The 12,214-nt window shown below is 41.7% G+C and overlaps 1 protein-coding gene across 2 annotated transcripts in view; it reads right to left on the minus strand.

The window, feature by feature from the left end:
• Nucleotides 1-4,621: 4,621 nt before the first annotated feature.
• LOC101682130 (cytochrome P450 3A12) overlaps nucleotides 4,622-12,214 on the minus strand; it is a 53,454-nt gene continuing 45,861 nt past the window's right edge. For both annotated transcript variants that reach the window (XM_045075071.1, XM_045075070.1), the window contains 4 exons: nucleotides 11,112-11,272; nucleotides 9,301-9,527; nucleotides 7,077-7,239; nucleotides 4,622-5,028 (listed from right to left, as the gene is read on the minus strand). In XM_045075071.1, coding sequence (XP_044931006.1) covers nucleotides 4,945-5,028; nucleotides 7,077-7,239; nucleotides 9,301-9,527; nucleotides 11,112-11,272 — 635 coding nt within the window. In that variant the 3' untranslated portion in view covers nucleotides 4,622-4,944. The remainder of the gene's footprint in view (nucleotides 5,029-7,076; nucleotides 7,240-9,300; nucleotides 9,528-11,111; nucleotides 11,273-12,214) is intronic.

Below are 12,214 nucleotides of genomic sequence, written 5' to 3' on the forward strand. Positions count from 1 at the left end.
GGCCAAGTCCATCTCTTCCTGTTGGGTCTGTGTGGTGGGGCCTGGAGGTGCCCCTCCAACCCAGTGAGCCTCACAGTATTCTCTTTCGACAAAGGCACTTCCAGAAGGGGGATGTTTATATTGTTCTTTGGAAATTCCTGAAGAAATCAGCCGAGACATCAATACCTTCATAGTTAAACCTCCATGAAAGATGTCTGCAATTATTTTCTCGAATGGCAGATTGAAGCTGCACTTGCCTAGGCTGGAGCTCAAATGTCCAAACCAACTTGGCCTCCTGAGGACTGAGGATAACAATGCTATGAAAGTAATAGCTGACATTGATTATGAGCTCGCTGCATGTTCCGTGTTTTGTGTCCTAAATGCCTCACACACATTAGCTGGTTCTATCATCAGGTCAGATAGGCATTGGCATTATCCCTATATTTTAACTGTCTGAGGCACCAAGTCCTGTGGAGTGAGGTATTAGGTGACTTGTTCAAGGTCGCATGTCTGTAGTGGAGGGTAGCCCAAGTCCTGTGGGCCCAGTTATGCCAGGGGAGCACCTTTTCCTCATTTATCCAAAGCCACTGACTGGTCTAGACTCAGCTCTGGACCGAGCTGGCATTCAAACTCTAGGATATCCAGCTTCCAAGCTCCCCATTTCTCAGTCACTGTGTGGTGCTGCGTCATTGTATTAAATTATGCAAGTTAGACTAAGACAAGGGATGGGGAGAGCTGTGTAGGCCCAAGGTGTTTTTGTAACCCACTTCTCCCAGAAATAATCACAAGCTTCCAGAAGAGTCTCTTTCAAGAATTATGTTCCTGATCCATCTCAGAGTAAATTGCTAACCTGATATTTCATAATCCCCTGTAATTCCTACAAAGACATTCTCCATCTCCACTGACACATTACTGCCATGTAATCATCAGAGCTGGTTTCTCTATCATCCCCAGAATGTCCTTTATAGCAGAAGGACTCCGCTCGGACACTCATTTTACATGTCACCCCTCTCTAGTAACTTTACTTCAGTCTGGAACACTTCCTTAGTTTGTCTCTGGCTTTTATTAAAAAATAGAATTCTAGAAAGTCACTTATAAGCCAAGTTGAAGATCTAACTGAGTTTATTAAGTGATTCATGAATCAGCACCATCTAGCAAGTAGACAGAAGCTTCCAGGAGGTGTAGAAAAATGCAGGGTTTTATAGGAAGGACGGTGGGGCAAGAAGTGCACAGAGGGAAAAGAAAGGATTGTTTCTGGTCAATACACCTTCCTTCTGGGGAATGGACTTGCAGGGTTTCTATCCTGAAGATGACTCACTAGTGACCATCAGGAAATTTCAGATGGACTGTTAGCAGTTCACGTTCCTGGGATAGGTTGAAGCTCATTAGTCTTGGTTTGCTGTGAGGTGGAGCTGAGGGGGTGGGCAAGTGCCTCCAATCTGGGCTCGTTTTTTCTTTTCTTATCACTTTCAAGACCTTGATTTTATCGAAGATAACACACCCGTTACAGATTAAGAGTAGATATTCCTTTATTTGGTTTTGCCTGACTTTTTTTTAGGATTTCTTGCAGGTTTGCCTCCCTGGCAAGAATATGCCAGAGGTAGGTGATGTTGAGGTCTTCTTACCCTATCTCATTGGGTGATGGGCCATCACTTTTTCCTGTCCTGATTAGCTTCACTCCTTTGCCAAGTCTCTGCTCTGTGAGCTGCTCTTTCCTCAGTAACTCATGGGTGTTTGAGTAGTAGTACTATGAAACTGTGTGAGTATCCTTATTGATTGGAATATATCCCTGTATTTATCTACACCTGTGTATACTTGTGTATTTCTATTTTATTCAATGAGTCATATTCCTTCATATTGTCAGTTATGAAATTGTGCCTAATGTGTCAGTGAAGCCCTGCAGGCTGGCTCTGAGTCTCGTGGATGTGTCCCCATCACTGTGGAGCACAAGATGCTCCAGGCTCATTGTGTGCTCTTCCAGCCTGGAATCAGCCATTTCTCTGAAAAGCCCTAGTTCCTTTGAGAGGAAAATGACACTTATAAGCCAAGATATGGTCACAAGTTATGCTCATTGCTCTGACAATGTCACTGTTTCTAAGAACTGTCTGTAGAGAGAGATAGAGAAAATGTTTTGGGTTTTTTGTTGTTGGTGGTGGTTTTTTGTTTGTTTGTTTGTTTTACACACATAGAGACAAACACACACATTTCAATTGCTCTCTATCAATTCATCATCTATCTGTAGAAAGCATGACTTCACATTGACAAACTTCCAGTCTCTGAATACACAGGCATCATTTGGCTTTTTCACTTTTCAAATCAGTGACTCCCTTCTCCAACAGTGAGAAACTCCTGACACCATTTAGTGGTAATAGATTTACTTATTTGGTCAATCCCCCATTATGTAACTAATCACTCCATCCCTTAACACTCATGTATGCCCCCACCATGCTACTTGGGTCCTCCACACTATTGTTAGGCTCTGGGGGCTGTCAGCAGACCAACCCTCGTGTGGGCACCCTTCTCACCTAGCTTGGGCTGCCACACCCAAGGCTGCTGCTCCATGTCGACACCTTCCCCACCCTACTCAGTCTCCCACTTGTAGTCACTCTGACTCCCTTCTCTGGCCCTGATCCCCAATGTGGGGATTCCCATCTGGCTGTGTCCCACCTACTGGCTCTAGGACTAAATTATCCGGGAAGGAAAGGCAAAGGAAGAGGCAAGGAGAGGAGATAGAAGGGGCTGGGGCGGGGGGGGGGAGCGGGGAGGAGAGAAATAGGAAGAATCCTATGCAGCTTCTGATACCAGCTGAAATGGACAAATGCTTTTAGCTGTTCTGTCCAATGAACTGGCCAATCAACCATCTCTGATTTGATGTTCATTCTTTTAGGACAGTTGGGCACTGAGGCTGAAACACAAAGAGAAAGCATGTTCCCTGCCTATGAGAACATCAGGGCAGATGAGATGAAAACATTAAATGAAACCCAACTTTTGTATCAATATGGACGGGATTGGAAGAGATTATGCTAAGTGAAATAAGTCAAGCAGAGAGAGTCAATTATCATATGGTTTCACTTATTTGTGGAGCATAAGAGATAACACGGAGGACGTGGGGAGATGGAGAGGAGAAGGGAGTTGGGGGAAATTGGAGGGGGAGATGAACCACGAGAGACTAAGGACTCTGAAAAACAATCTGAGGGTTCTGAAGGGGCGGGGGTGGGGTGGGGTGGGAGGTTGGGTGAGCCTGGTGGTGGGTATTATGGAGGGCATGTATTGCATGGAGAACTGGGTGTGGTATATAAACAATTCTGGTACACTGAAAAGAAATTTTAAAAATTAAAAATTAAAAAAAAATGAATCATGTAATACTATGTGCCTCACTCAAGGGTTATTAAAAAACAAACAAACAAACAAAACCTGTGCTCTAAAACCTGTAGAATTAAGACATCCAGATGGCCAAAAGACACATGAAAAAGTGCCTAACATCCCTCAGTGTCAGGGGAATAAAAATCAAAACCACAATGAGATACCACCTTACACCAGTCAGAATGGCTAAAATTAACAAGTCAGGAAATGACAGATGCTGGCCAGGATGCAGAGAAAGGGAAACCCTTCTACACTGTTGGTGGGAATGCAAGCTGGTGCAGCCATTCTGGAAAACAGCATGGTGGTTCCTCAAAAAGTTGAAAATAGAGCTACCCTGTGACCCAGCAATCTTACTACTGGGTGAAATACCCTAAAGATACAAATGTAGTGATCTGAAGGGGCACATGCACCCATATGTTTATAGAAGCAATGTCCACTATAGCCAAACTATGGAAAGAACCTAGATGCCCATCAACAGATGAATGGATAAAGAATATGTGGTCTATATCTACAATGGAATACTATGCAGCCATCAAAAGAAATGAAATCTTGCCATTTGCAATGACGTGGATGGAACTAGAGGGTATTATGCTGAGCGAAATAAGTCAATCAGAGAAAGACAATTATATATGATCTCCCTTATATGAGGAATTTGAGAGGCAAAGTGAGGGGTTTGGGGGATAGGGTAGTAAAAAAAATGAAACAAGGTGGGATTCAGAGGGAGACAAACCATAAGAGACTCTTAATATCACAAAAAAAACTGAGGGTTGCTGGGGGGAGAGGGTTATGGAGAGGGTGGTTGGGTTATGGACACTGGGGAGGGTATATGCTATGGTGAGTGCCGTGAAGTGTGTAAACCTGATGATACACAGACCTGTACCCCTAGGGCAAATAATACATTATATGTTAATTTTAAAAAGCCTTTTTTAAACAAAACAAAAAAATAGAACTTGTAGAATTAAACTATGAACAAACTTGCTTGAGCCATGGGCAAAGTCACAGTGGATTAAATCTCACCTACCCCTAAGATATCATTTTGGAAATCTGAACAAGCCCCATCTACCCAGTGACTGTGATGGTCAAAAATATTTAGTCACCGGCTCTCACTCATCCATTTCTCAGATTATCCATTAGTGCACACAAAGGCATCGGTTAGCATTTTTGTAAAGAGATGTTGATTGACAGGTTCAGTATAATATTTAACGTGGAGTATTCAGAATAAGATGTGATATAAGTGTCTCTACCACATTCACCAGAATAATTCTTGTTTCCATTAAAGTAGGTTGATAAAATTGTAGAGAAAGTTTTATTCTTGATCAGGGGAACAGATGGTACTAACTGGGGGTAGTCTGTGAATCAGACAGGCTGAGTCTACATCTCTGGTTGGTCACCTCCTTTACTCTCTGCAATAAAGAATGCTCCACACCGACACCAAAAAAAGCTAAGTGAATGTATGGAAGCCCTAGTTATCTGTCACGGGCAGTAGATGCAGGCCATCTTCATTTCTGGGTTTTACTCACGAAGGAAATTGAGGTCTCTGGTGATCTGGGATACAGCTTCTTGAAGAACAAAGAAGAGGTCCTTAGGAAAGTCAGGCTCCACTCACACCCCATCTCTTGGCTCAATCTTGAGAACAATGGGTTTTTCTGGTCGAATTAACCCATAAGAACTTAATTTCAGGGGGATCTGCAACAGTTAAACAAGGATTTGAGAACCAGGAATGAAGCCCTGGCAATGACAAATTCAAAGCAGGGAAGACACATGAAGGACAATAATGTATGCTATTTAGCATCACCTATCTCTGATTCTTCAAAATCACCCTGTAAGCTCTCAAGACTGGAGCATGGAAGCATTCATGAATGCTTCCAAGCCATTCAACAGATTAGCTACTAAATATTTACTGTGTACCAGGCGGGGGACAAACTCATGTTGGCTTGTGTTCTGTTTTGATTTAGATTTTAAGTACATAAGGAATAGCATGGAGGACATTAAGAGAAGGGAAAATGGGGGTGCCTGGGTGGCTCAGTGGGTTAATCCTCTGCCTTCGGCTCAGGTCATGATCTCAGGGTCCTCTGATTGAGCCCCACACTGGGCTCTCTGCTCGGCAGGGGGCCTGCTTCCTCCTCTCTGCCTGTGTCTCTGCCTACTTCTGATCTCTGTCTGTCAAGTAAATAAATAAAATCTTTAAAAAAAAAGAGAGAGAAGGGAAAATGAAGGCGGGGGGGGGGGGAATCGGAGGGCTAGATGAACCATGAGAGAGTATGGACTCTGAGAAACAAACTGAGGGCTTTAGAGGGGTGGGGGTGGGGGGATGGGTTAGTCTGGTGATGGGTATTAAGGAGGGGCAGGTATTGCATGGAGCACAGAGTGTTATATGCAAACAATGAATCATGGAACACTACATCAAAAACTAATGAAGTACTGAATGGTAACTAATATAACATAATAAAAAATAAATAAATAGGGGTGCCTGGGTGACTCAGTCGTTAGGCGTCTGCCTTCAGCTCAGGTCATGATCCCAGGGTGCTGGGATAGAGCCCTGCGTTGGGCTCCCTGCTCAGCGGGAAGCCTGCTTCTCCTTCTCCCAACTCCCCCAGCTTCTGTTCCCTCTCTTGCTGTGTCTCTTTCTATCAAATAAATGAATAAAATCTTAAAAAAATAAAAATAAATTTTAAGTAAAAAGGATGAGTGTTTAACATTTAAAAGGTTTCTTAGCCATTATGGCAAACAATTTTGAAAAGTGATAGAGTTAAATTGTGTATGTTGAAGTTTGCAAGGTCATCCTGAGTGGGTATTATGTATTTTATTCTATGGCCATCTCCCCTTCTAAAGATAATTTCACCTCTCCTGGTGGAACCATTCATTCATGATGGCAGATTGGGATAGAAAAGAATAGCTAGACAGGAGCCAGGCTTGCAGAAGGTGGGGCCATGTACCCAGGATGGCCTGGACCCTGGGACCCTTCACATCTGGCAGACATGCTTCACACCGCTGATTCTCAACATTGTTTGCACTTTTAAAACCACACTCTGTGTGAATTATGTTAGAATTTCTGATACGGGGGCACCTGGGTGACTCAGTCTGTTAAGCCTCTGCCTTGGGCTCAGGTCATGGTCTTAGAGTCCTGGGATGGAACCATGTCTCGGGCTGCCGGCTCAGTGGGGAGTCTACTTCTCTCTCTACCCTTCTCCCGCTGCTTGTGCTCTCTCTCTCTTTATTTCAAATAAATAAATAAAATCTTAAAAAAAAGAATTTCTGAGATGACTTGGGCCTCAGGATTTTGAACAAATCCATTGATTCCAGTGTATAACCAGGGGTTGAGAACCATAGTCTGAGAGTATCTGTAAGCTGTGGTGAAGAAGAGCATCATTCAAAAGTTATGTTGCAGTAATCACTGCACATCATGATTGTATACATGTTTCCTTCCTTTCTGTGGACTTGAAAGAAATTAAATACTTTGCTGAAGTTCATAGATCCATGCATAATGATGTCACATGAACTGCATGGACTAGATAACCCTTATGGCTGGGTGGTCATAAACCATAGACATGACAATCAGGAGCTGAAGGACCCTTAGAAGTTCACAAGTGCTCCAAATAGATTCTTCAGGAAATAGGACAAATTATTAAGGATAAATGATCCCTCTCTCTCATAGACACAGACACACACACCCATACCCATCTTTTGGTTTAAGAAACACAATAAACAGTTAAGCCGGAAGTCATCTCTCTGACCTGTGTTTCTTTACAAGGTTTGAAGGAGAAGTTCTGCAGGACTCTGACAAGGGCAAGTTTCATGTTCATGATCGCAAACCTCATCCCAATGCAGTTTCGGGGTCCAGTTCCAAAAGGCAGGTATGTGTAAGGATTTATGCTGTCCTTGTTCTTCTTGCTGAACCTGGTTTCACAATACAAGTTGGAAGCAAGTTAGGAAACATAAAAACCACAAGAGCTACGTATTGGGGGTTCTCAACCAGGAGTATATAAGAAACTTTGATGGGCTGGTTACTATAATCCAGCTATGCTTATTTTGCTGTGACAATTATAAGCCTCAGGTCGTTGGAAACCCCTGTCCCCTATGGGAGCATTCAGGCTTGTGGAGGAGATGAGACAAATGTTGTTGAAACAAGCTTTATCTTAAACACTGGGATTATATTCAGGGTAGTGAGTAGTTCATACTCTGAAAGGTGAGCAGGATACGAGTCTGACTGAAGGAAAGGTAGGATCCTGCATCCACTGTCTTACATTGGTTACATACCCATGGACAAAGAAAGTAGGAGAGATGCTTCCCACGATTTGCATTGTTAATTTTCCCTTTACTTCCCTGCCCTCTCCACTGGCACTCCCCAACCACTTGCACAGAACAGCATGTTAGATGATTTACATGAGCACACACACACACTATATCCATACTCATGGTTATGTATAACCAGTACAATCACTGAATTCTTCTCTATCTGTTCCATGAGGTTATAAATTCCTTGAAGGTTAGACTTACATTTTATTGAAGTCTCATTCCTCGATATTTATATTAAGAAAATATGTGGATTTGGGGAAAGTAATAATGGCATTCTCAGTAGGCATTTTTAAAAACTCCATATATTGTGAAGAACATACTGGAATGTTTACAGATCATGAGTCTTAAAATTACATGCGAATCAGACAAGGAATTGCAATGGTGTGTGGATGGGGCAGCTGACATGGGTTAGTGGTTGTTGGGCAGGTTATGGGCACATATAGATGCATTAGAAGTATTTCTTAGCATATGATTGTGCATGTGTTAAAAATTCTCCATAATAGGCATTTTTAACATGTGGATCTTGCACTGCCTGGCAGGGTCCCTAACACACATACATAAGCACTTCCTTTCATAACTGAATGAATCATGACAAAGAACTGTCAAGAAGAAGTGGTCTCTGGTTTCTGTTCAAGAAAGTATAGGACCAGGGATTGCTGAGCTTGTGAGAACCACCAGGGCTTCTGGTCCAGAAAACAGATGACTTGGTCAATTCTGACTTCTTTCAGCAAGTACTATGTATAGATGTGATTTTAGCACTAAGGACACCATGCAACAGGACAAGAGCTCTGCCATCAGGGAGCTTAGAGTCAGGGGCTAAAAGTCTAGATCCCCAAAAGCTTCACTCCAAATTTTGTCATCAATAAAATAAACCAACTTTTGTAGAATTCAGACTGTGCCTAAAGCCAGACTCTGCTCTGAAATCCCAGAAGAGAAAGCTCAAGATGCGTTCAAGGAGGATGTTTCAGACAGCTAGAGAGCAGACTTTTCAGATGACTTTGCTTTGGACGAGCCCCAGATACCAATAAAGGTGGGAGCTGGCACAGGACTGCAGCCACTGACAGCACAGGACTTGTGTGCACCTCTGTCCTCATGAGGCTGCTCCTCCTGTGGATGAGAACTCTCAGGTCCATAGTCTTTTCTCTCCCACTATGGCTAGCAGACGAGTAGCCAAGGTTCACAAACATGGAATGGGGGATGTAAGGGTGAATTCAAAGAGCTAAAGGGGACCAAAAAACTTAAAGGAAAAGAAAAGACCTATTTCCTTCAATAAGATGGTGGCTAAATAAATTATGAAATATGCATATAATCACAAGCACAAATATAGTATGTTGTTATAGTTTAATGTAACATTAAGTAAGTCATTCAAAAAATGTAATGCCATTATAATTTTTAGTAGTCAATATACACATAGAAAAATGCCCACAAGGACATATATATCATTATTAATAACCTTGATATATTGGGATTGAGGATGATTTTAATATTCTTTTTTAGGGTCCACAGTTTATAAAATTTTGACAATAATGATCATTTTGCAATAAGAAAATTACTTCTAAAAATAAAAAGATGTACAAGTAAATAATTATACAACCACACAATTGTCATCTATACTAAGAAAATATCACAATATCCTTCAATATGAGGGTAGGTTCCCTGTACCTTTCAGGACAGAACTCCTCAGGCTCTGGCCAGAGATCCTGGTCTCGGTGAAGAGAAAAGGTTGGCACCATCACCAACATCCCCTTGGGAATGAAGACACCACTGATTTCCACATCTTTCTTACAGGTCCTCTCAAGTCTCCCAGCGATTGGGTATAATCTGAGACTTTCACTCAATACCATGTCCAGATACTCCATCTGTACAAGGGCATCGTAAGTGGGCAGTGTCTGGAAGGAAAGAAACAGATTTTCACAAATTAACATTTGGGATCCATTTCAACTCAGGCAGTGCACTACTACTGAAGTGTTAGAAAATAACATTTAAAAATGATTTGTTTTGGTAACAGCCATTTATGGGATTTTAATGTCTACCATGTCCTTTGACTTGCTCAATGGCCCACTGACTTATATGCAGTAGTAACAATTAGAAGAGATTGCTAGGACAATCCTCTAAACAGGGCCTGACATCCTTTCCATTACCAAGTAATGGCATTTCGTCCTCATATGATCAAAAGTGACTAATACACTATGACACTTAATCTTTTTTTAAAATTAAATTTATTTATTTTCAGCATAACAGTATTCATTATTTTTTCACCACACCCAGTGCTCCATGCAATCCGTGCCCTCTCTAATACCCACCACCTGGTACCTCAACCTCCCACCCCACCTGCCACTTCAAACCCCTCAGATTGTTTTTCAGAGTCCATAGTCTCTTATGATTCACCTCCCCTTCCAATTTCCCCCAACTCCCTTCTCCTCTCTAACTCCCCTTGTCCTCCATGCTATTTGTTATGCTCCACAAATAAGTGAAACCATATGATAATTGACTCTCTCTGCTTGACTTATTTTACTCAGCATAATCTCTTCGAGTCCCGTCCATGTTGGCATAATCTCTTCAAGTCCCGTCCATGTTGCTACAAGAGTTGGGTATTCATCCTTTCTGATGGAGGCATGATACTCCATAGTGTATATGGACCACATCTTCCTTATCCATTCGTATGACACATAATCTTAAGTGAAATATGTTGAAGTCACTGTTTCCTTTTAAAACAGGGACCTCACATCTCTGGAACCTCTTTACCCTTTATGCCCAAGCAACTGTGTAAAACAGAGACTCACTCCTATCCTCTACTATACCCATGTTGGACACGCACATGTGGGTTAGAAGTAAACTTTTGCTATGAAAACCAACGAGATTTGAGGGTTAATCTTACTGGTTACTGAGACATAACTGAGCCTAACTTTTTCTTTTTTTTTTTTTTAAGATTTTATTTATTTGTTTGTTTATTTTATTTTTTATTTATTTTTGGCATAACAGTATTCATTATTTTTTCACCACACCCAGTGCTCCATGCAATTCGTGCCCTCTATAATACCCACCACCTGGTACCCTGACCTCCCATCCCCCACCCCTTCAAAACCCTCAGATTGTTTTTCAGAGCCCACAGTCTCTCATGGTTCACCTCCCCTTCCAATTTCCCCCAACTCCCTTCTCCTCTCTATCTCCCCATGTCCTCCATGCTATTTGTTATGCTCCACAAATAAGTGAAACCATATGATAATTGACTCTCTCTGCTTGATTTATTTCACTCAGCATAATCTCTTCGAGTCCCATCCATGTTGCTACAAAAGTTGGGTATTTGTCCTTTCTGATGGAGGCATAATACTCCATAGTGTATATGGGCCACATCTTCCTTATCCATTCGTCTGTTGAAGGGCATCTTGGTTCTTTCCACAGTTTGGCGACCATGGCCGTTGCTGCTATAACTGAGCCTATCTTGACTCCATCTTATAGCAGGACCCCCTTACCTTATTGGGGAAAGTAGCATCAATCTCCTTCTGCAGTTTCTGTTGAACATCAGGATGAGTGGCCAATTCATAAATAAGGAGGGAAAGAGAAGTACTAGTGGTCTCGTAGCCAGCAAAAATAAAGATAATAGACTGGGCCACAAGCTCCAGATCAGAAAGAGCTAAAAGGAGGGGAAAGATATTTTAGCTAAAACAGGTGAATATGAAACATCACAGATTGGATGATGACAAATGCATTTGAAACCCCCAAATCCCTGGTGGAATATGTAAAAGCAATTCAGAATCAAATTGGGAGTGGTTTCACTCTAATATCTATCTTGTAGAGCCAGAAAGAGGCAAAGGTTGTCTTGATCTGGTTATTCCAAAGGTTTGTAATATTCTTAGACATCTGTTACTGGTTATGCCACCCTCCCTACAAACAATTGTGAGTAAATTTCAGGAGATGGTATTTCTGTCTAACATACACAGAGTTATCAGTGTTGTCTTTTAGAGAATTGTAAAAGTACTTCTGCCCTAAGTAACATGGGCTAACATCCTCCCCCAGGAAAAATATAATTTCTTCCAGCTAAAATACAGCTTAATTCTTTTGAGAGTATGCAATGCTAAGGCTAATTATCAGGAAAAATGAATGATCTTTCATCTAAACATTATTTGCAGGAATTTAAGTGGACAATATTGGATTATAGATAAACTCTTGCTATCCAAGTGTGGTCCATGACTAGCAGCATCTGCAGCACCTGAGATCTTATTAGAAATGCAGAATCTCAAACCTTACCCTAGAACTATGGAATAAAAATCTGAGCTTCCTGAGATGTGATTTGTGTGTCCAACCTAGCTTGAGAAGCATGGATTATACCTTTGAGAGGTTTCAGGTAAGAGAAGCCCTGGGGCACATTCTTCACATGGATGATCTCAAATATGTATAGAAAGTATGACACAGACAAAACGCTAGAAGACTGGTGAATAATGTTAGTCTAATCAACTGCATAAGATAGCAAAAAACCAATGATAAATAGGAGGACATGGGCGGGCATGAATTATAGACAAACAGAATCTAGTGAGTGGAATTAACCATGCCTATTCAATTATGGCCTGAAGGTCAC

This window comes from Mustela putorius, unplaced genomic scaffold, assembly GCF_011764305.1.
Source record: "Mustela putorius furo isolate JIRA1106 unplaced genomic scaffold, ASM1176430v1.1 tig00000139_pilon_pilon_pilon, whole genome shotgun sequence".
NCBI lineage: Eukaryota > Metazoa > Chordata > Mammalia > Carnivora > Mustelidae > Mustela > Mustela putorius.